A 24,926-nucleotide genomic window follows, 5' to 3' on the forward strand; every position below is an offset into this window, starting at 1 on the left:
ATTGGCCATTTTTCAAACTTCCACCATTTCCACATTTTTCTTAACCGATTCAAACTATTCCACCTTCAACACATTCCACCATTCTGGAAACTCAAACTACCTTTTTTCCAAGTTCAAAAAAATTCCAGGATTTTCCAAAATTCCTGGTTTTCCACCCTTTTTTCTGGCGACTACTCCTCCCACAATTTTCAACCCACTTCAACCGTTCCACCGTCAAAACATTCCTCTTAATCAGGACAAAAAACAAAGTTGTTTTTTGAACTGGAAAAAATTCCCAGTTTTCCGGAAATTCCACGAATTACGTAATACCATTTCTCAATTCAACATGTCACTGCTTCAACATTTCTCCACCGATTTGAAAAATTCCAACACCAAACATTTCAACTCATTCAGACCATTCAAGTTTTTTACCATTTTCAAAAAAATTCCAGATTTTCCAGAAAATGGGAAATCAATGGGACATTCTTCAAAGTTGCACAACTCCCGCATTTTTCCATCTGATTCAAACTGTTCCAACTTCAAAATGTTCAGCCTGTTTGGGAATTGTGTGTTGTACTTCAACAATTCAAAAACAAATTCCAGGATTTCAGAGATAGGCTCCAGCACCCCCCGCAACCCCAAAAGGGAATAAGTGGTAGAAAATGGATGGACAGTTCAACTTCAGCATTGAAGCATTCACACGCAATTCCTTCAGGACTTGCCTCATTTAGTATCGATGTTAGAAATACATTTTCCAGACGAACAATCGTGGAAAAGAACGTGGCGCTGGTTGGGGGAGTGGTCTTGCCAGCAACCTGAGGGTTCCTGGTTCGATCCCCACCTTCTACCAACCTAGTCACATCCGTTGTGTCCTTGAGCAAGACACTTCACCCTTGCTCCTGATGGGTCGTGGTTAGCGCCTTGCATGGCAGCTCCCGCCATCAGTGTGTGAATGTGTGTGTGAATGGGTGAATGTGGAAATAGTGCATACTTCGATACTCACACTAAGTCTTTTGAGTGCATACTTGTATACTCACAGTTTTGAGTGCATACGTGGGCACTCACACAGTCTTTTGAGTGCATACTTGTGTACTCACACTCAGTATTTTGAGTGCACACTTGTGCACTAACACTTAACACACTTAAAGGCCTACTGAAATGCGATTTTCTTATTTAAACGGGGATAGCAGGTCCATTCTATGTGTCATACTTGATCATTTCGCGATATTGCCATATTTTTGCTGAAAGGATTTAGTAGAGAACATTGACGATAAAGTTCGCAACTTTTGGTCGCTGATACAAAAGCCTTGCCTGTACCGGAAGTAGCAGACAAGTAGCGTGACGTCACAGGTTGTGGAGCTCCTCACATCTGCACATTGTTTACAATCATGGCCACCAGCAGCGAGAGCGATTCGGACCGAGAAAGCGACGATTTCCCCATTAATTTGAGCGAGGATGAAAGATTTGTGTATGAGGAAAGTGAGAGTGAAGGACTAGAGTGCAGTGGGAGCGATTCAGATAGGGAAGATGCTGTGAGAGGCGGGTGGGACCTGATATTCAGCTGGGAATGACTAAAACAGTAAATAAACACAAGACATATATATACTCTATTAGCCACAACACAACCAGGCCTATATTTAATATGCCACAAATTAATCCCGCATAACAAACACCTCCCCCCTCCCGTCCATATAACCCGCCAATACAACTCAAACACCTGCACAACACGCTCAATCCCATAGCCCAAAGTACCGTTCACCTCCTCAAAGTTCATACAGCACATATATTTCCCCAAAGTCCCCAAAGTTACGTACGTGACATGCACATAGCAGCACGCACGTACGGGCAAGCGATCAAATGTTTGGAAGCGTACTCACGGTACCGCGTCTGCGTATCCAACTCAAAGTCCTCCTGGTAAGAGTCTCTGTTGTCCCAGTTCTCCACAGGCCAATGGTAAAGCTTGACTGTCATCTTTCGGGAATGTAAACAATGAAACACCAGCTGTGTTTGTGTTGCTGCAGTTGGTCGCAATACACCGCTTCCCACCTACAGCTTTCTTCTTTGCTGTCTCCATTGTTCATTGAACAAATTGCAAAAGATTCACCAACACAGATGTCCAGAATACTGTGGAATTTTGCGATGAAAACAGACGACTTAATAGCTGGCCACCATGCTGTCCCAAAATGTCCTCTACAATCCGTCATCATACCGAGACGTTTTCAGCAGGATATTTCGCGCAAACTTTAAAATTGCACTTTAGTAAGCTAACCCGGCCGTATTGGCATGTGTTGCAATGTTAAGATTTCATCATTGATATATAAACCATCAGACTGCGTGGTCGGTAGTAGTGGGTTTCAGTAGGCCTTTAAATGTATTCACACTGTAATCAAAATGGTGATTTTTTTTTTTTAGTGATTGACACTTCCCAGCCCCGTCACCATTTTGACTAGGTAGCAGAAGGGATGTGACAAACTAGTTTGAATTCAAGAAGAAGAAGAGGAAGGGTATAAATATTGTGATGGTCAGCGGCAGTAACGGATCTGGGACAGCAATACATGCTCCAAATTCAGATCCTCAGGAACTAAGTGGTGTACACCAGTGTTTTTCAACCTTTTTTGAGCCAAGGCACATTTTGTTCATAAAAAAAATACGAAAAGGTTAAAAAATGAAACCCCACCAGGTTGTCATGCCTTATTTTGAGTTTGTTGTTGTTTCCTGCGTGTAGTGCTTTAGTTTCTGTCTTGCGCTGTTAATTTGGTGATCCTTCCTGTTTTGTTGGTGTTCTCCTGTAGCAGCTTCACGCCTTCTTTTGAGTTCCATTGCCCGCACCTGCTTTGTTTTGGCAATCAAGACTATTTAAGTTGTGCGTACGCTATCCTTCTTTGTGTGGACACTGTTGATTGTCATGTCATGTATGGGATGTACTTTGTGGACGCCGTCTCCGCTCCACACGCTGTAAGTTTTTGCTGTCGTCCAGCATTCTGTTTTTGTTTACTTTGTAGCCAGTTTTGTTTTGCATAGCCATCCCTATGCTTAAGTGCCTTTTCCTAGCGGGACTTGCCTTTTGTTAATTTTTGGTTTAAGCATTACATACCTTTTACATACTGTTGCGTTTTATGACCAGTTGTTCCTCCCAGAGAATTCAAGTCACAAGTCGCTCCCAAGCTCTTTGCGACCCTTAAAGCTGAGTTGAAAAACCACCAGAGACAGAATAGGTATTTTGTAATATATTTGCAAAATTTTGCATATATACATTGACAGAGACAGCATAGAACATTCGGATCGCCCCGCTAAAATGGTCTGTCTTCCCGACCCCAAAACCCTCTCTCCTCTCTCTAGTCAAAACACATGCTAGTCAAAACACATTCCAAAGAATTCAAGGTTAACACACACAGTTTACTTGCAGAGAAACAGAAAGAGAATAAATGGAAAACACGAGCTGTTTTCAAATATGACTATGAAAGAAAATAAGTAACACTAAAATTCGGATATATGTAAATATCTGCCTCCGACAATTCCCCCTTCAGATCTTCTAAAAAGATCTTTATCACTAGTACAACACTTCTAAAATACGCCCCTCTCTGAGCAAGCTAGTAAAAAAATTAAAAGCATAGTTACATGGTAGATAAACGGATGAAAAACACTGCACTAGACAACGGCACATTATTATAATTATTGATTTGCAAAAAATATTTTTTGAACCAATTAGGTGAAGTTGCATAATTTCCCAACTGCACACCAGACAATATCACACGCCACGGCACAGTGGTTGAAAAACACTGGTGTATACAGTATACTTATTGAAGTGTGAGTACAGTAGTGGCCGAATTGAAACTCAGCATGAGACTGAGACCTAAGACTTGCAGCTGCTGGCCTCCATCCTGATATTTAGTTTGTCAAGTTATTTTGCATTACGTAGTCAGTCATTCTGTGTCTTTGTTACCCAAGTCACGTACTTGTTATTGACCGCTCCACCGATGTCACAGTCACATGTTCTACAGCCACCCAGGTTGTTGCTCAGGCCCCAGAATTCAGGCTTGAAATGAAGGGATGAACACATTTGAACAAGATTTTGAAAGGGATTTAAGGAAGAAACGTGAAGAGGAATGCTACAAACCAGACACTGGTCGCAGTAACGGCCTGTGACGTATCTTTTACAGGAGCAGTCACCGCTGATCTGATCGCATGGCGCTCCCATCGTGATGATGCCACGAGGGTCACAGTTGCAAGCTGGTGAACACAAAACGACAAAATGCAAGGATGGGTTGTGGTGTTTACCCAACAATGCCAGAAGTGTGCCTATTCAGTACTATGTCAATGTCTTAAGAAAAAGTCGGGACGGCGTGGCTCGGTTGGTAGAGCGGCCGTGCCAGCACCTTGAGGGTTCCTGGTTTGATCCCCAGCTTCAGCCATCCTAGTCACGTCCGGGGTGTCTTTGAGCAAGACACTTCACCCTTGCTCCTGATGTGCCGTGGTTAGGGTCTTGCATGTGTGGAAAATAGTGTCAAAGCTCTTTGAGTACCTTGAAGGTAGAAAAAGCGCTATACAAGGATAACCCATTTACCATTTACTCTATATGTACTTTGTGTACATATACATACAGTCGTCATACATCACATGGACAAAGATAAGACCTTTTGGAGGAAAGTTCTGTGGTCAGATGAAACTAAAATTGAGCTGTTTGGCCACAATACCCAGCAATATGTTTGGAGGAGAATCCCAGGAACACCATTCTTACCGTCAAGCATGGCGGTGGTAGTATTATGCTCTGGGCCTGTTATGCTGCCAAAGGAACTGGTGCTTTACAGAGAGTATATGAGACAATGAAAAAGGAGGATTACCTCCAAATTCTTCAGGACAACCTACAAACCCCGTTTCCATATGAGTTGGGAAATTGTGTTGGATGTAGATATAAACGGAATACAATGATTTGCAAATAATTTTCAACCCATATTCAGTTGAATATGCTACAAAGACAACATATTTGATGTTCAAAGTGATAACCATTTTTTATTTTTTTTTGCAAATAATCATTAACTTTAGAATTTGATGCCAGCAACACGTGACAAAGAAGTTGGGAAAGGTGGCAATAAATACTGATAAAGTTGAGGAATGCTCATCAAACACTTATTTGGAACATCCCACAGGTGAACAGGAAAATTGGGAACAGGTGGGTGCCATGATTGGGTATAAAAGTAGATTCCATGAAATGCTCAGGATGGGGCGAGGGTCACCACTTTGTCAACAAATGCGTGAGCAAATTGTTGAACAGTTTAAGAAAAACCTTTCTCAACCAGCTATTGCAAAGAATTTAGGAATTTCACCATCTACGGCCCGTAATATCATCAAAGGGTTCAGAGAATCTGGAGAAATCACTGCACGTAAGCAGCTAAGCCCGTGACCTTCGATCCCTCAGGCTGTACTGCATCAACAAGCGACATCAGTGTGTAAAAGATATCACCACATGGGCTCAGGAACACTTCAGAAACCCACTGTCAGTAACTACAGTTGGTAGCTACATCTGTAAGTGCAAGTTAAAACTCTCCTATGCAAGGCGAAAACCGTTTATCAACAACACCCAGAAACGCCGTCGGCTTCACTGGGCCTGAGCTCATCTAAGATGGACTGATACAAAGTGGAAAAGTGTTCTGTGGTCTGACGAGTCCACATTTCAAATTGTTTTTGGAAACTGTAGACGTCGTGTCCTCTGGACCAAAGAGGAAAAGAACCATCCGGATTGTTCTAGGCGCAAAGTTGAAAAGCCATCATCTGTGATGGTATGGGGGTGTATTAGTGCCCAAGACATGGGTAACTTACACATCTGTGAAGGCGCCATTAATGCTGAAAGGTACATACAGGTTTTAATGCAACATATGTTGCCATCCAAGCAACGTTACCATGGACGCCCCTGCTTATTTCAGCAAGACAATGCCAAGCCACGTGTTCCATCAACGTGGCTTCATAGTAAAAGAGTGCGGGTACTAGACTGGCCTGCCTGTAGTCCAGACCTGTCTCCCGTTGAAAATGTGTGGCGCATTATGAAGCCTAAAATACCACAACGGAGACCCCCGGACTGTTGAACAACTTAAGCTGTACATCAAGCAAGAATGGGAAAGAATTCCACCTGAGAAGCTTCAAAAATGTGTCTCCTCAGTTCCCAAACGTTTACTGAGTGTTGTTAAAAGGAAAGGCCATGTAACACAGTGGTGAACATGCCCTTTCCCAACTACTTTGGCACGTGTTGCAGCCATGAAATTCTAAGTTATTTAGTATTTGCAAAAAAAAAAAAGGTTTATGAGTTTGAACATCAAATATTTTGTCTTTGTAGTGCATTCAACTGAATATGGGTTGAAAAGGATTTGCAAATCATTGTATTCCGTTTATATTTACATCTAACACAATTTCCCAACTCATATGGAAACGGGGTTTGTAAAATCATCAGCCCGGAGGTTGGGTCTTGGGCGCGGTTGGGATGATCCCAAACACATGTCAAAAGTGGTAAAGGAATGGCTAAATCAGGTTAGAATTGTACTTTATTGATTCCTTCAGGAGAGTTCCCTCAGGAAAAAGGAATCAATAAAGTACTATCAATCTATCTATGGACTTGTTTCTTCAGCATTGTCCACACGTTTAAGTCAGGACTTTGGGAAGGCCATTCTAAAACCTTCATTCTAGTCTGGTTTGTCATGTCAAAAAACCAACAAAGTTAGCTGAACTGCACCAATTTTGTCAAGAGGAGTGGTCAAAAATTCAAGCAGAAGCTTGTGGATGGCTACCAAAAGCGCCTTATTGCAGTGAAACTTGCCAAATATTAACATTGCTGTATGTATACTTTTGACCCAGCAGATTTGCTCACATTTTCAGTAGACCCATAATAATTTCATAAAAGAACCAAACTTCATGAATGTTTTTTGTGACCAACAAGTATGTGCTCCAATCACTCTATCACAAAAAAAAATAAGAGTTGTAGAAATGATTGGAAACTCAAGACAGCCATGACATCATGTTCTTTACAAGTGTATGTACACTTTTGACCACGATTGTATATTTAGTGTATAATACGTACGCTGACAACCCAGTGGGTCGTTGTGGCTGAGTCCGTAGTAACCTTCCTTGCAGTCGTCGCAGCGCAAGCCTTTGACGTTGGCTTTGCAGCGACACTGTCCAGAGATCATGCCCATGTCTGGATCCGTGTGGCCGTCACACACCCCTCCCTCCAAAGAACCCACCGGGTCGCAGTCGCAGACTGGAAGACACAAAAATCAATCTGCTTTTTAGAGTAATGTCTTTTATTTTGGTAGCTTGATTTAACGTTGCTAACTTGTGCTAGAACGGGGGTCGGCAACCCGCGGCTCTAGAGCCACATGCGGCTCTTTAGCGCCGCCCTAGTGGCTCTCTGGAGCTTTTTCGAAAATGTATGAAAAAAGATGAGGGGAAAAAAATAAATTTTTTGTGTTAATATGGTTTCTGAAGGAGGACAAACATGACACAAACCTCCCCAATTGTTATAAAGCACACTGTTTGTATTAAACATGCTTCACTCATTCGAGTATTTGGCGAGCGGCGTTTTGTCCCACTAATTTTGGCGGTCCTTGAACTCACCGTAGTTTGTTTACATGTATAAACTTTCTCGGACGTGTTTTATGCCACTTCTTTTTCTGTCTCATTTTGTCCACCAAACTTTTAACGTTGTGCATGAATGCACAAAGGTGAGTTTTGTTGATGTTATTGACTTGTGTGGAGTGCTAATCGGGCATATTTGGTCACTGCATGACTGCAAGCTAATCGATGCTAACATGCTATTTAGGCTAGCTATATGTACATATTGCATCATTATGCCTCATTTGTAGATATATTTGAGGTCATTTAGTTTCCTTTAAGTCCTCTTATTTCAATTTATATCTCATGACACACTATCTGTATGTAATATGGCTTTTAATTTTTTTTGCGGCTCCAGACCGATTTGTTTTTGTATTTTTGGTCCAATATGGCTCTTTCAACATTTTGGGTTGCCGACCCCTGTGCTAGAAGAAGATGAGATCATTTTAAAACTTTTCATTTATTTATTATTTTCCGCCCTACAAATTCTTGCATACACTTTGGCTGTGAACTTGTTCAATAAAAGTACAAATAAAAGGATATTTTTTAATTGAATATAAAAGTATTTGTTGGTTAAATAATTAGTTACATTTGTTTTTATTATTTAAAAAAAGTTATCTCACGTTTTTGTATTTATTTATGATTATTTCATTTCTTTATTAAAAGGAAATCAAAGTTAAGTTTCACAAGAATACAACAACGAGTGAAATGGTCTGAGATTTGTTTAAATTAATTAAATAATATGTAAGTTAGTTTATTACTTTTTTTTTTTTTTCCTTCTTTTTTTTTTCTTCTTTTTTTTTTAAATGTTTTTATAATAATAATAAATTTTATTTATAAGGTGCCTTTCTGGGCACTCAAGGACACCGTACAAAATCACAACAATAAAATCAAATTGGATTAAAAAAAAAAGAAACAACAACAACAAAGAGAAAAGAAAATATATACAGGTTTTAATTTATTTTTATTCTGCTTGTATTTCCTTTATTTGGGTTTTATCGTTGTATGTTTTTTCTTCTGTGATATGGATCCCCCTGGGTCTGAAATAAAATGACTACTACTACTACTATTAAATTAATGAATAAATAAATAATTATATTTTTATAAAATATATTTATAATAATTTTCTATGTTGAATGATTAGAAATACAATCATTCATAAATAATTGTATGATTTATATGTATGTGATTGTTGATTTATTCATAATAATAACTTGAAAAATAAATGATTATACGTTTAAAAAAACTGTTTTTTTGAGGTGTGGGATTATATCTTTAAATGAAATAAATAAATAAATACAAGCGCTCGGTTGCAAAGTGCTTGCAAACACCACATTTCAAACATAAATGATCAATGCAAGCAAATACTAATAAGAGCCTCTTATAATTGGAGTTTTGTTAGACCTTTACAAAGGAAACATAATGTTCAGCATGCGGAGTCTGTGGACTCTCACAGTCCTTTGAAACTCATAAGATCATTTTAAAACTTTTCATTTATTTATTATTTTCCGCCCTACAAATTCTTGCATACACTTTGGCTGTGAACTTGTTCAATAAAAGTACAAATAAAAGGATATTTTTTAATTGAATATAAAAGCATTTGTTGGTGAAATAATTAGTTACATTTGTTTTTATTATTTAAAAAAGTTATCTCACGTTTTTGTATTTATATATGATTATTTCATTTCTTTATTAAAAGGAAATCAAAGTTAAGTTTCACAAGAATACAACAACGAGTGAAATGGTCTGAGATTTGTTTAAATTAATTGAATAATATGCAAGTTAGTTTATTACTTTTTTTGTATTTTTTTTAAAATAATAATAATAATAATACATTTTATTTATAAGGTGCCTTTCTGGGCACTCAAGGACACGGTACAAAATCACAACAATAAAATCAAATTGGATTAAAAAAAACAAAACAACAACAAAGAGAAAAGAAAAGATATACAAGTTTTAATTTATTTTTATTCTGCTTGTATTTCTTTTATTTGGGTTTTATCGTTGAATGTTTTTTCTTCTGTGATATGGATCCCCCTGGGTCTGAAATAAAATGACTACTACTACTACTATTAAATTAATGAATAAATAAATAATTATATTTTTATAAAATATATTTATAATAATTTTCTAGGTTGAATGATTAGAAATACAATCATTTATAAATAATTGTATGATTTATATTTATGTGATTGTTGATTTATTCATAATAATAACTTGAAAAATAAATGATTTATACGTTTAAAAAACTGTTTCTTTGAGGTGTGGGATTATATCTTTAAATGAAATAAATAAATAAATACAAGCGCTCGGTTGCAAAGTGCTTGCAAACACCACATTTCAAACATAAATTATCAATGCAAGCAAATACTAATAAGAGCCTCTTATAATTGGAGTTTTGTTAGACCTTTACAAAGGAAACATAATGTTCAGCATGCGGAGTCTGTGGACTCTCACAGTCCTTTGAAACTCATAAGATCATTTTAAAACTTTTCATTTATTCATTATTTTCCGCCCTACAAATTCTTGCATACACTTTGGCTGTGAACTTGTTCAATAAAAGTACAAATAAAAGGATATTTTTTAATTTAATATAAAAGCATTTGTTGGTTAAATAATTAGTTAAATTTGTTTTTATTATTTTAAAAAGTTATCTCACGTTTTTGTATTTATATATGATTATTTCATTTCAAAGTTAAGTTTCACAAGAATACAACAACGAGTGAAATGGTCTGAGATGTGTTTAAATTAATTAAATAATATGCGAGTTAGTTTATTACTTTTTTTTGTATTTAAAAAAAAAAAATGTTTTTATAATAATAATAATAATAATAATAATAATAATACATTTTATTTATAAGGTGCCTTTCTGGGCACTCAAGGACACGGTACAAAATCACAACAATAAAATCAAATTACATACTTTTATTCCATGGCTTTTAACACTGAGTGATATCCATCCTGCAATGGCGCCCCATAATACACCTGCTGTGAACCTGTTTTTATGTTTTTATTTATTCTATTTTATTTATTTATTTTTTATCGTGTTCTGTTTGTGTTGTGTTGTGTTTGCTCGGTACTCGTTTTATCTTTTAACCTGCCCATTGTACAGCACTTTGGCTACCCCTGTGGTAAATTTTAAATGTGCTTTATAAATAAAGTTGATTTGATTTGATTTGATTTGATTTGATTAAAAAAACAAAACAACAACAACAACAAAGAGAAAAGAAAAGATATACAAGTTTAAATTTATTTTTATTCTGCTTGTATTTCTTTTATTTGGGTTTTATTGTTGTATGTTTTTTCTTCTGTGATATGGATCCCCCTGGGTCTGAAATAAAATGACTACTACTACTACTACGATTAAATTAATGAATAAATAAATAATTATATTTTTATAAAATATATTTATAATAATTTTCTAGGTTGCACTGTAGGTTGAATGATTAGAAATACAATCATTTATAAATAATTGTGTGATTTATATTTATGTGATTGTTGATTTATTCATAATAATAACTTGAAAAATAAATGATTTATACGTTTAAAAAAACGTTTTTTTGAGGTGTGGGATTATATCTTTAAATGAAATAAATAAATAAATAAATAAATACAAGCGCTCGGTTGCAAAGTGCTTGCAAACACCACATTTCAAACATAAATTATCAATGCAAGCAAATACTAATAAGAGCCTCTTATAATTGGAGTTTTGTTAGACTTTTACAAAGGAAACAATGTTCAGCATGCGGAGTCTGTGGACTCTCACAGTCCTTTGAAACTCATAAATCCATGTCCTTTAGAGTATTTTCTGAATGTAAAGAGAAAATATGCTGTGTCTTTGCAAAAAAAATAAATAAATAAATAACAGACAAAAGAAAAAGACTCACCAACACAAACCTGCGGATCTCTGATGTCCCTGCTGGGGTCTTGATAGAAGAAAGGCTTGCAGGTCTCACAGTTGCGTCCCATAGTGTTGTGCTGGCAGTCGTCACACACTCCTCCGCTCACGTTGGCCGTGGCCAAATACACGGCTATGTCAAAGTGACACTGGCTGGAGTGGCCGTTGCAATTACACTCTAAGAACACAGAAAGGTGCCAGTATGGCAAAGAGAAGAAATATGACAACGATGATGGAACAGGAAATTTAACTTAATGCTAAATAGTAGTACTGTCCAGGTTAGTACCAGACAGCTAAGTAAGTAAGTAAGTAAATTGTATTTATAAAGCGCTTTTCACAGATAAAATGACAAAGCCCTGTACAAAACATAGGTGAAGTAAAACAACAATTCAATGAAAACAACATAAAAAGGATACACAGTATCTTTAAAGGCCTACTGAAATGCGATTTTCTTATTTAAACGGGGATAGCAGGTCCATTCTATGTGTCATACTTGATCATTTCGCGATATTGCCATATTTTTGCTGAAAGGATTTAGTAGAGAACATCGACGATAAAGTTCGCAACTTTTGGTCGCTGATAAAAAAGCCTTGCAGACGATATACGCGTGACGTCACAGGTTGTGGAGCTCCTCACATCAATTTTACCACCCAAGGACCAACAGCATCAAAAAGATTTAAGAAAAGTGGAGTAGGAACGATGTCCACAGGGCTTGATGTGGGTTTCATTTTGCCCACTAAAACCTGAACATCCTAAAGCAGGGGTGTCAAACTCAAATACAGAGTGGGCCAAAATGTAAAACTGAACAAAGCCACGGGCCAAGGTTGAACAAATTAACCTTTTAATAGGGACCCAAACAAGTTTTGCATTGAATATTGAACAAGCAAGGCTTATATAACTTTATACTGACATGCAAAATCCAGTTTCAAATAATAATAATAATTTTTTTAAATATCAATGGCATATCAAATACAATTTAAATAAAAATGGAATGCCTCTTTTCTATTTGCAGCCTTCTGAGGTAAATATTAACATTAACTTTTTCCACAGGCTAATAAATTTGAAAATAAAATAATGAATAAACCAACCATTCAGGACTTTAAACTGCTCCGTTTGCAACACACTGATCTAATCTGATGTGCCCAAGCCAGATACCTGCCATCTTTTCTTGGATGCTAGTTCATTAATGTCGGGGCTCAGGTTTTGAGCTGAGGCAACCTTCATTATCGAACGAAGGTGTTCCTCAGTCATTATATCTCGTATTCTATCTCTTGGGGGCGTGCCTTACAGGCACTGCTTTTAACGTCCTCTACGAGCTGTCGTCACGTCCGCTTTTCATCCCTTCTAACAACATGCCCGTCCAGTCACAACTATATGTGTGGCTCCTGTATGCACACACACGTAAATGCAAAGCATACTTCATCAACAGCGATAGAGGTTACAGAGAGTGGCCATATAAGCAACTTTAACATTGTTACAAATATATGCCACACTGTGAACCCACACCAAACAAGAATGACAAACACATTTTGGGAGAACATCCGCACTGTAACACAACATAAACACAACAGAACAAATACCCAGAACCCTTTGCAGCACTAACTCTTCCGGGACGCTACAAAATACACCCCCCGCTACCACCAAACTCCCCACCCCACACACACACCTTGTAGTATCCCGGAAGAGTTAGTGCTGCAAAGGATTCTGGGTATTTGTTCTGTTGTGTTTATGTTGTGTTACGGTGCGGATGTTCTCCTGAAATGTGTTTGTCATTCTTGGAGCCTATCTCAGCTGCATTCGGGCGGAAGGCGGGGTACACCTTGGACAAGTCTCCACCTCATCACAGGGCCAATACAGATAGACAACATTCACACTCACATTCACACACTAGGGCCAATTTAGTGTTGCCAATCAACCCAGGTGCATGTTTTTGGTGGTGGGAGGAAGCCGGAGTACCCGGAGAGAACCAAGAGAACAATAGGCTGATAATAATATTAATGTAAATATTTTATAGGTTGTGTGTTCCTACCTCTGCAGGTGTGCGGGTTTCCTGCCTCAGCCGGTCTCCATGGCAGGTCGTTGTGGAAATGTTGGCAACGCTCGCAATTCAGGCCCTCTGTGTTGTGTTTGCAAACACAACGGCCGTGGATCTGGAAAGGACGTGCCATCATTGTAACACCACCACATGCCACAATACGAGAAGGTTTCATTTTCACAAAAGAAGGTCGGTTAAAGGGCAAATGAGGTCAAAACACACAAAAAAAAGCTAATGTAACGTTAAACCCACCATGCCGTTCTCTCGCGCGTGGACTCCGGGTACGGGGGCGCACTCGGAGGCGTGTCCGTAGCAGAAGCAGCTCCCTCGGACCACCAGCTCGTAGATGGCGTAGTAGTACTTCTGCAGCACGTCAGAGCGTCTGTCCAGGAGGTCGTCTCCCAGAGTGTTCAGCTTGGTGAAGTTGATGCGCAGGTTGGTGATTCGCAGAAGTTCTACACGACATACAACGAGACAATCACACATTTTGTTCGTTCGAATGTAATGGCCATAGGGGTCCATCGAGGCGTATATATATATATATATATATATATATATATATATATATATATATATATATATATATATATATATATATATATATATATATATATATACAAACCCCGTTTCCATATGAGTTGGGAAATTGTGTTAGATGTAAATATAAACGGAATACAATGATTTGCAAATCCTTTTCAACCCATATACAATTGAATGCACTACAAAGACAACATATTTGATGTTCAAACTCATAAACTTTATTTTTTTTTTGCAAATAATAATTAACTTACAATTTCATGGCTGCAACACGTGCCAAAGCAGTTGGGAAAGGGCATTGTCACCATTGTGTTACATGGCCTTTCCTTTTAACAACATTCAGAAAAGGTTTGGGAACTGAGGAGACACATTTTTTAAGCTTCTCAGGTGGAATTCTTTCCCATTCTTGCTTGATGTACAGCTTAAGTTGTTCAACAGTCCGGGGGTCTCCGTTGTGGTATTTTAGGCTTCATATTGCGCCACACATTTTCAATGGGACACAGGTCTGGACTACAGGCAGGCCAGTCTAGTACCCGCACTCTTTTACTATGAAGCCACGTTGATGTAACACGTGGCTTGGCATTGTCTTGCTGAAATAAGCAGGGGCGTCCATGGTAACGTTGCTTGGATGGCAACATATGTTGCTCCAAAACCTGTATGTACCTTTCAGCATTAATGGCGCCTTCACAGATGTGTAAGTTACCCATGTCTTGGGCACTAATACACCCCCATACCATCACAGATACTGGCTTTTCAACTTTGCGCCTATAACAATCCGGATGGTTCTTTTCCTCTTTGGTCCGGAGGACACGACGTCCACAGTTTCCAAAAACAATTTGAAATGTGGACTCGTCAGACCAAAGAACACTTTTTCACTTTGTATCAGTCCATCTTAGATGAGCTCAGGCCCAGCGAAGCCGACGGCGTTTCTGGGTGTTGTTGATAAACGGTTTTCGTCTTGCATAGAAGAGTTTTAACTTGCACTTACAGATGTAGCGACCAACTGTAGTTACTGACAGTGGGTTTCTGAAGTGTTCCTGAGCCCATGTGGTGATATCTTTTACACACTGATGTCGCTTGTTGATGCAGTACAGCCTGAGGGATCGAAGGTCACAGGCTTAGCTGCTTACGTGCAGTGATTTCTCCTGATTATCTGAACCCTTTGATGATATTACGGACCGGAGATGGTGAAATCCCTAAATTCCTTGCAATAGCTGGTTGAGAAAAGTTTTTCTTAAACTGTTCAACAATTTGCTCACGCATTTGTTGACAAAGTGGTGACCCTCGCCCCATCCTTGTTTGTGAATGACTGAGCCTTTCATGGAATCTACTTTTATACCCAATCATGGCACCCACCTGTTCCCAATTTGCCTGTTCACCTGTGGGATGTTCCAAATAAGTGTTTGATGAGCATTCCTCAACTTTATCAGTATTTATTGCCACCTTTCCCAACTTCTTTGTCACGTGTTGCTGGCATCAAATTCTAAAGTTAATGATTATTTGCAAAAAAAAAATGTTTATCAGTTTGAACATCAAATATGTTGTCTTTGTAGCATATTCAATTGAATATGGGTTGAAAAGGATTTGCAAATCATTGTATTCCGTTTATATTTACATCTAACACAATTTCCCAACTCATATGGAAACAAGGTTTGTAATAAATTGCCAGTCACAATTAACTTGTGCTCAGCTGGGAAAATAAATATATATATATATACTTATTATGTCATCCATTTACTTATTATGAACTGTTACAGGCGTATTCAATAAATCATGCTAATATTAAAAATGTAACTTAATAATTTGTCTGTCCAGTACCAAACAAAACAAAGTTTGACCGTGTAGAAGTCGCCAAGAAATGCAGTTTAGTTGATATGTGGACGTATATTTTTCATATCACTGCTTCCTCTAATAATAACTTGATCACCTTGTATGTCCAAGCTGTAAGGGTCTTTCACGTGAATGGCAGGATCCAGCACTTTATAGATCACCTTCCAAAGAAAACAGAAAATTCAATGAGCTTCTGAGGTTAGACGAACTCCACTCATATATTCCCCACAGGGTCCAAACGTGCCACATGTAGGTAAATTGAAAGGTGTGAGGGACCCTTTTGAAATGTGTTATATTTTATGTTATTAAACATGCTAAAATCTACTCATTTATTATTAGCTCTGCAACATCATTGCCCTTTTGAGGGTTTTAACAGACTTGAAAACTTAGCAAATCTGGCAAACGTGTATTTATACCAGGGGTCCCCAAACTACGGCCCGCGGGCCGGATCCGGCCCCCCAGCATCCAAAATCAGGCCCACAGGAAGTCCCAAGTACCGTTTTTTTCGGACTATAAGTCGCAGTTTTTTTCATAGTTTGGCCGGACTCCAGTGCGACTTATATATGTTTTTTTCCTTTTTTATTATGCATTTTCGGCAGGTGCGACTTATACTCCAGTGCGACTTATACTCCGAAAAATACGGTAAATTTTATTTATTTATTTATTTTTTAATCTTTTCTTTCTAATCCATTTTCTACCGCTTGTTACTCTCGGCGTCTCCTAGCCGCTCAGGCAAATCATATTGTCTAAAAATGAATTTTACCATCGATAACGTGACAATGTTAGATGTTGATGGACATATGACAAAACGGGTTACAAAGACAATGTATATATGTATATACACACACACACACACACACATATATATATATATATATATATATATATGTGTGTGTGTATGTATATATATATATATATTATATGTGTGTGTGTGTGTATATATATATATATATTATGTGTGTGTGTGTGTATATATATATATATATATATATATATATATATATATATATATATATACACACACACACACACACACACACACACACACACACACACATATATATATATATATATATATATATATATATATATATACACACCTGTATATATATATACAGCCTGGCCCCCGGCCAAATTTTTTTAACCCAATGCGGCCCCCGAGTCAAAAAGTTTGGGGACCCCTGATTTATACATTCAACAGTGATGTGTTTGTAAGCAGATTTTTTTCGGAATCGGCACATTTGGTTGGGTGAAGGACGCAAAAGGCCTGATGTACTAACATCCAAATTATATGTGCTAAATCCATCCATCCATCCATTTTCTACCGCTTGTCCCTTTCGGGGTCATGGCGTGTGCTGGATATGTGTCAAAGTCCATCCATCCATCCATTTTCTACCGCTTATTCCCTTTGGGGGCGCGGGGGGCGCTGGAGCCTATCTCAGCTACAATCGGGCGGAAGGCGGGGTACACCCTGGACAAGTCGCCACCTCATCGCAGGGCCTGTGTCAAAGTCAATTATCTATGATTAGTATTAGTATTAGGCCACAGCCTCCTGCTGCTGTTTTGCACGCCCAAACACGCCATCAGTCTTGGCGCTAGAAATTTTCAAAATAAGGGACCCCGCCAAGTCATAAAAATGGGGTCCCCCAGTACATTTTTGGGGTCCCACTTTTTTGTAAGCGTTTTGAAAACAAATGATAAATGTATGCATTATCCTGTTATATCTCACATTATATATATTGTGTTTTGGAAAAAGGTTGCCATAAATGTTACTTAATTCATTAAAATTAATAATACAAAAGAAAACAAATGTGTATGCATATGTAAATGTATTCAGTTATAAACATTCATTCACTTTCTTCTTTGGAATCTGAACTTTACCGCTGACGGTATTTTTTTTCTATATTTTTTATGTAATGTTTTCAGAATGTGTTTGTTCTATTTTTGGCCAAAGTAAGACAAAGAAAACAATCTGAATTTGTCTTTATTTTTTTGTGCACAGATTTTCCTCCATGCGGCCCCTGAGCTAAAATTAGTTTTTTACATGTACAGTAGGGAAGGGATACACATCTCAGTGGCCTAGTGGTTAGAGTGTCCGCCCTGAGATGGGTAGGTCGTGAGTTCAAACCCCGGCCGAGTCATACCAAAGACTATAAAAATGGGACCCATTACCTCCCTGCTTGGCACTCAGCATCAAGGGTTGGAATTGGGGGTTAAATCACCAACAATGATTCCCGGGCGCGGCCACCGCTGCTGCCCACTGCTCCCCTCACCTCCCAGGGGGTGATCAAGGGTGATTGGTCAAATGCACAAAGTAATTTCGCCACACCTAGTGTGTGTGTGACAATCATTGGTACTTTAACTTTATTCCTAGGTGGATCTCGCGTGGGAGGAATGCAATCATTTTGCAATGCAGTCTGCTGAAAATAATAGAAAGAGACACTCTACATAGCAACACGACGCTGTGGTCAAAGTTGGAATTGCCCCAAAACACATTTTAAATATATCTTAACACTCTACTCCCATCTGACCGCTAAAATGGAATGTGACCCCCCCCCCCCCCCCCCCCCCAATTTGTCACGTTTCATGTGTCAGGTAAACAGGTGTCACTGGTGTAGAGAATGAGTTTTGACATGTGATAGTGCCAAGGAGAAGCTAGAGATTGAAAAGCCTCTTTTGTCATTCATTAAATCAAATATACTATTTATTATTACACTAATTTGCTTTGCTTGCTTTTTGTTCCCTAAAAGGAACCCACCGTGACCTAAAAATTGAGATAGGTACTGAACCCTCATAGTGGTGAAGCGTTACACCGCTAACATTTAAGGGCTACGCCCCCTAAACCTGCTCATTGTGTATTCCAACTCTGTTCGCATACATTTCGCCACTTACCTCCCCATTGGTGGAGGGCTCAATGTCAGAGTAGCGCTCCTCACAGATGATGTCGTTGATGTGGCGCAGGCTGTTGGCGGTGACGCCCGGGAAGGTCTTGGTGCAGTTCGAGGCAAAGTAGCGGTAAGGACGCCACGAACGTCCGAAGTCAGCCGAGCGCTCGATGATCATTGCTGCTGGGCGGAATGTCTGCCAGGGAAAAACACGTAGTCTGCCTTTATTCATTTTAAGCACTTTTATAACTTTTATGAGGCAATGAAGCCTATTTTGTGTCAAGCCCAGATGGAAAGGAACAAAAATGCTATCTTTAAATAGAACTATTGCCACATGTCCCGGCAAGAAATCTGCGTTCTAAGAACTCCGGCTTATTAGTGATTCCCAGAGCCCCAAAAAAGTCTCCGGGCTATAGAGTGTTTTCTATTGGGGCTCCAGTACTCTGGAATGTCCTCCCGGTAACAGTTAGAGATGCTACCTCAGTAGAAGCATTTAAGTCCCATCTTAAAACTCATTTATATACTCTAGCCTTTAAATAGACCCCCTTTTAGACCAGTTGATCTGCCGCTTCTTTTCTTTTCTCCTCTGACCCCCTCTCCTGCGTGGAGGGGGGCACAGATCCGGTGGCCATGGATGAAGTGCTGGCTGTCCAGAGTCGGGACCCGGGGTGGACCACTCGCCTGTGTGTCGGTTGGGGACGTCTCTGCGCTGCTGACCCGTCTCCGCTAGGGATGGTCTCCTGCTGGCCCCACTATGTTAGATCCACTATGGACTGGACTTTCACAATATTATGTTAGATCCACTATAGACTGGACTTTCACTATTATGTTAGATCCACTATGGACTGGACTCTCACTATTATGTTAAATCCACTATGGACTGGACTCTCACTATTATGTTAGATCCACTATGGACTGGACTCTCACACTATTATGTTAGATCCACTATGGACTGGACTCTCACACTATTATGTTAGATCCACTATGGACTGGACTCTCACTATTATGTTAGATCCACTATGGACTGGACTCTCACACTATTATGTTAGATCCACTATGGACTGGACGCTCACTATTATGTTAGATCCACTATGGACTGGACTCTCACACTATTATGTTAGATCCACTATGGACTGGACTCTCACACTATTATGTTAGATCCACTATGGACTGGACTCTCACACTATTATGTTAGATCCACTATGGACTGGACTCTCACTATTATGTTGGATCCACTATGGACTGGACTCTCACTATTATGTTAGATCCACTATGGACTGGACTCTCACTATTATGTTGAATCCACTATGGACTGGACTCTCACTATTATGTTAGATCCACTATGGACTGGACTCTCACAATATTATGTTAGATCCCCTATGGACTGGACTCTCACTATTATGTTAGATCCACTATGGACTGGACTCTCACTATTATGTTAGATCTACTATGGACTGGAATCTCACTATTATGTTAGATCCACTATGGACTGGACTCTCACTATTATGTTAGATCTACTATGGACTGGACTCTCACTATTATGTTAGATCCACTATGGACTGGACTCTCACTATTATGTTACATCCACGATGGACTGGACTCTCACTATTATGTTAGATCCACTACGGACTGGACTTTCACAATAATATGTTAGATCCACTATGGACTGGACTCTCACTAATATGTTAAATCCACTATGGACTGGACTCTCACTATTATGTTAAATCCACTATGGACTGGACTCTCACACTATTATGTTAGATCCACTACGGACTGGACTCTCACTATTATGTTAGATCCACTATGGACTGGACTCTCACACTATTATGTTAGATCCACTACGTACTGGATTCTCACTATTATGTTAGATCCACTATGGACTGGACTCTCACACTATTATGTTAGATCCACTATGTACTGGATTCTCACTATTATGTTAGATCCACTATGGACTGGACTCTCATTATTATGTTGGATCCACTAAGGACTGGACTTTCACAATATTATGTTAGATCCACGATGGACTGGACTCTCACTATTATGTTAGATCCACTACGGACTGGACTTTCACAATAATATGTTAGATCCACTATGGACTGGACTCTCACTATTATGTTAGATCTACTATGGACTGGACTCTCACTATTATGTTAGATCCACTATGGACTGGACTCTCACTATTATGTTACATTCACGATGGACTGGACTCTCACTATTATGTTAGATCCACTACGGACTGGACTTTCACAATAATATGTTAGATCCACTATGGACTGGACTCTCACTATTATGTTAGATCTACTATGGACTGGACTATCACTATTATGTTAGATCCACTATGGACTGGACTCTCACTATTATGTTAGATCCACTATGGACTGGACTTTCACAATATTATGTTAGATCCACGATGGACTGGACTCTCACTATTATGTTAGATCCACTATGGACTGGACTGTCACTATTATGTTAGATCCACTATGGACTGGACTCTCACTATTATGTTAAATCCACTATGGACTGGACTTTCACTATTATGTTAAATCCACTATGGACTGGACTCTCACACTATTATGTTAGATCCACTATGGACTGGACTCTCACTATTATGTTAGATCCACTATGGACTGGACTCTCACTATTATGTTAGATCCACTATGGACTGGACTCTCACACTATTATGTTAGATCCACTATGGACTGGACTCTCACTATTATGTTAGATCCACTATGGACTGGACTCTCACACTATGATGTTAGATCCACTATGGACTGGACTCTCACACTATGTTAGATCCCTATGGATAATAATTGTAACAGTTGTATTTGAGCTCTTCAAATACAACCGGACTCTTGAGGAAGTATATAGTACACAGTACTACGTACAGTACCTTGAACTTCATGATGAGATGTGTGAAGTGGAATTCAGCCTCCAGGTTCAGTCGAATGCTGACATTTTCCTCTCCTGTGCGAGGAAACCATCGTCAGAATCCCAATCACGATTACATCATAGGAACAGAAAGACTTCCAATCAATGTAACCATGACAACAATGTACAGATAGTACTTCTGGACAACAACAAGTAGACTTACAGCTTGTACTTTTGAACAAGTACAACTAGTACCTTTGGGAAAGTATTAGAAGACTTGGAGTTTGAGCTTTTGGACAAGTACAAGTAGTACTTTTGGACATGTACAAGTAGTACCTTTGGACAAGTACAAGTAGTACAATTAGTACCTTTGGGAAAGTATTAGAAGACTTAAAGTTAGATCTTTTGAACAAGTACAACTAGTACCTTTGGGAAAGTATTAGAAGACTTAGAGTTTGAGCTTTTGGACAAGTACAAGTAGTACTTTTGGACAAGTACAAGTAGTACCTTTGGACAAGTACAAGTAGTACCTTTGGACAAGTACCACTAGTACCTTTGGGAAAGTATTAGAAGACTTAAAGTTAGATCTTTTGAACAAGTACAACTAGTACCTTTGGGAAAGTACTAGAAGACTTAGAGTTTGAGCTTTTGGACAAGTACAAGTAGTACCTTTGGACAAGTACAAGTAGTACCTTTGGACACGTACAACTAGTACCTTTGGGAAAGTATTAGAAGACTTAAAGTTCGATCTTTTGGACAAGTACAAGTAGTACCTTTGGGAAAGTATTAGAAGACTTAGAGTTTGAGCTTTTGGACAAGTACAAGTAGTACTTTTGGACAAGTACAAGTAGTACCTTTGAACAAGTACAACTAGTACCTTTGGGAAAGTATTAGAAGACTTAAAGTTCGATCTTTTGGACAAGTACAAGTAGTACCTTTGGGAAAGTATTAGAAGACTTAGAGTTTGAGCTTTTGGACAAGTACAAGTAGTACTTTTGGACAAGTACAAGTAGAACCTTTGGACAAGTACAACTAGTACCTTTGGGAAAGTATTAGAAGACTTAAAGTTGGATCTTTTGAACAAGTACAACTAGTACCTGTGGGAAAGTATTAGAAGACTTAGAGTTTGAGCTTTTGGACAAGTAGTACCTTCAGGAAAGTACAAGTAGACCTTAAGCTAGTACTTTTGAAAACTTATAAATATAATTACTGCTCGTAGTTTTTGGACCAGTACAAGTAGTACTTTTGGATGAGGACTAATAGTACTATTAGACGAGTACAAGTAGTACTTCTGGTCAAAAACTATTAGAGTAACAGCTAGTAATCTTGGACGAGTACAACTATTACTGATGGACAAGTACACCTAGTACAATTAGTACCTTTGGGAAAGTATTAGAAGACTTAAAGTTAGATCTTTTGAACAAGTACAACTAGTACCTTTGGGAAAGTATTAGAAGACTTAGAGTTTGAGCTTTTGGACAAGTACAAGTAGTACTTTTGGACAAGTACAAGTAGTACCTTTGGACAAGTACAAGTAGTACCTTTGGACAAGTACCACTAGTACCTTTGGGAAAGTATTAGAAGACTTAAAGTTAGATCTTTTGAACAAGTACAACTAGTACCTTTGGGAAAGTACTAGAAGACTTAGAGTTTGAGCTTTTGGACAAGTACAAGTAGTACCTTTGGACAAGTACAAGTAGTACCTTTGGACACGTACAACTAGTACCTTTGGGAAAGTATTAGAAGACTTAAAGTTCGATCTTTTGGACAAGTACAAGTAGTACCTTTGGGAAAGTATTAGAAGACTTAGAGTTTGAGCTTTTGGACAAGTACAAGTAGTACTTTTGGACAAGTACAAGTAGTACCTTTGAACAAGTACAACTAGTACCTTTGGGAAAGTATTAGAAGACTTAAAGTTCGATCTTTTGGACAAGTACAAGTAGTACCTTTGGGAAAGTATTAGAAGACTTAGAGTTTGAGCTTTTGGACAAGTACAAGTAGAACCTTTGGACAAGTACAACTAGTACCTTTGGGAAAGTATTAGAAGACTTAAAGTTGGATCTTTTGAACAAGTACAACTAGTACCTGTGGGAAAGTATTAGAAGACTTAGAGTTTGAGCTTTTGGACAAGTAGTACCTTCAGGAAAGTACAAGTAGACCTTAAGCTAGTACTTTTGAAAACTTATAAATATAATTACTGCTCGTAGTTTTTGGACCAGTACAAGTAGTACTTTTGGATGAGGACTAATAGTACTATTAGACGAGTACAAGTAGTACTTCTGGTCAAAAACTATTAGAGTAACAGCTAGTAATCTTGGACGAGTACAACTATTACTGATGGACAAGTACACGTAGTAATTTTGGAATTTAGACAAGTATAAGAAGTACTTCTGAACAAAAACAATTACCTGTAGACTTACAACTAGTACTTTTAAACAAGTACAACTACACCTAAAGCTAATACTTTTGGAAAAAAGACTTAGGGCTAGTATGTTTGAACAAGTACAAGTCATACTTTTGGATGAGAAAAAGAAGTAATTTTGGACGAGTACAAGTAGTAATTAGTAGTATTCAACTGAATATGGATTGAAAAGGATTTGCAAATCATTGTATTCTGTTTCTATTTACATCTAACACAATTTCCCAACTCCATATGGAAACGGGGTTTGTAGTAATTTTGAACAAATACAAACAGACTTAGAGCTAGCACTTTTGGACAAGTATAAATGGACTTACAGCTAGTACTTTTGGACCAGTAAAAGTACACTTACAGCTTGAACAAGTACAGATAGTACTTCTGGACGTGGCAAATTAGACATCCAGTTTCTGGATAAGTCTAAGTAGACATACAGCTGGTATTTTGGGACAGGTATAAGTAGACGTACAGTTGGTACTTTCGGACTGTACATGTGGAGGCAGAGCTATTACTTGTGGATAACATGATACGTAGTACATGTTTTACAGTAGTACCGTTAGCAGACTGCCACCAGGTGTTGTCTCCGTTACGTTCCATGAGGTAGATCACGTTGTCGATGCGATGGCTGTTCCTGTGTCGATGAGGGTCGTACGCGTGTTGAGAGTTGCACTCAAAACATTTGTCTGACTCCTGTTGACATTAAAAAAAAAAAACATGCGTTGGTGTTCTTAGTCTTTATGACAAAAAAAATATGGAAGAAATGCGATAATTACAGCTACAGGAAGTGAAATGTGAAGAAAATATGAACTTGCTTTGAAAATTGCAGTTGATAGCATGTAGCTCACATAGCTAGGCTAGTGTTGCTAACTTAGAATTATG

At 38.5% G+C, this 24,926-nt stretch overlaps 1 protein-coding gene across 2 annotated transcripts in view; it reads right to left on the reverse strand.

Moving 5' to 3' along the window:
- lamb2l (laminin, beta 2-like) overlaps positions 1 to 24,926 on the reverse strand; it is a 172,685-nt gene that overhangs the window by 58,868 nt on the left and 88,891 nt on the right. For both annotated transcript variants that reach the window (XM_061924733.2, XM_061924725.2), the window contains exons 4-13: positions 24,602 to 24,737; positions 21,654 to 21,727; positions 18,771 to 18,959; positions 15,976 to 16,039; positions 13,764 to 13,966; positions 13,506 to 13,626; positions 11,466 to 11,654; positions 7,046 to 7,225; positions 4,097 to 4,209; positions 3,936 to 4,015 (exon numbers count right to left, since the gene is read on the reverse strand). In XM_061924733.2, coding sequence (XP_061780717.2) covers positions 3,936 to 4,015; positions 4,097 to 4,209; positions 7,046 to 7,225; positions 11,466 to 11,654; positions 13,506 to 13,626; positions 13,764 to 13,966; positions 15,976 to 16,039; positions 18,771 to 18,959; positions 21,654 to 21,727; positions 24,602 to 24,737 — 1,349 coding nt within the window. The remainder of the gene's footprint in view (positions 1 to 3,935; positions 4,016 to 4,096; positions 4,210 to 7,045; positions 7,226 to 11,465; positions 11,655 to 13,505; positions 13,627 to 13,763; positions 13,967 to 15,975; positions 16,040 to 18,770; positions 18,960 to 21,653; positions 21,728 to 24,601; positions 24,738 to 24,926) is intronic.

This window comes from Nerophis lumbriciformis, linkage group LG01 (assembly GCF_033978685.3).
Source record: "Nerophis lumbriciformis linkage group LG01, RoL_Nlum_v2.1, whole genome shotgun sequence".
NCBI lineage: Eukaryota > Metazoa > Chordata > Actinopteri > Syngnathiformes > Syngnathidae > Nerophis > Nerophis lumbriciformis.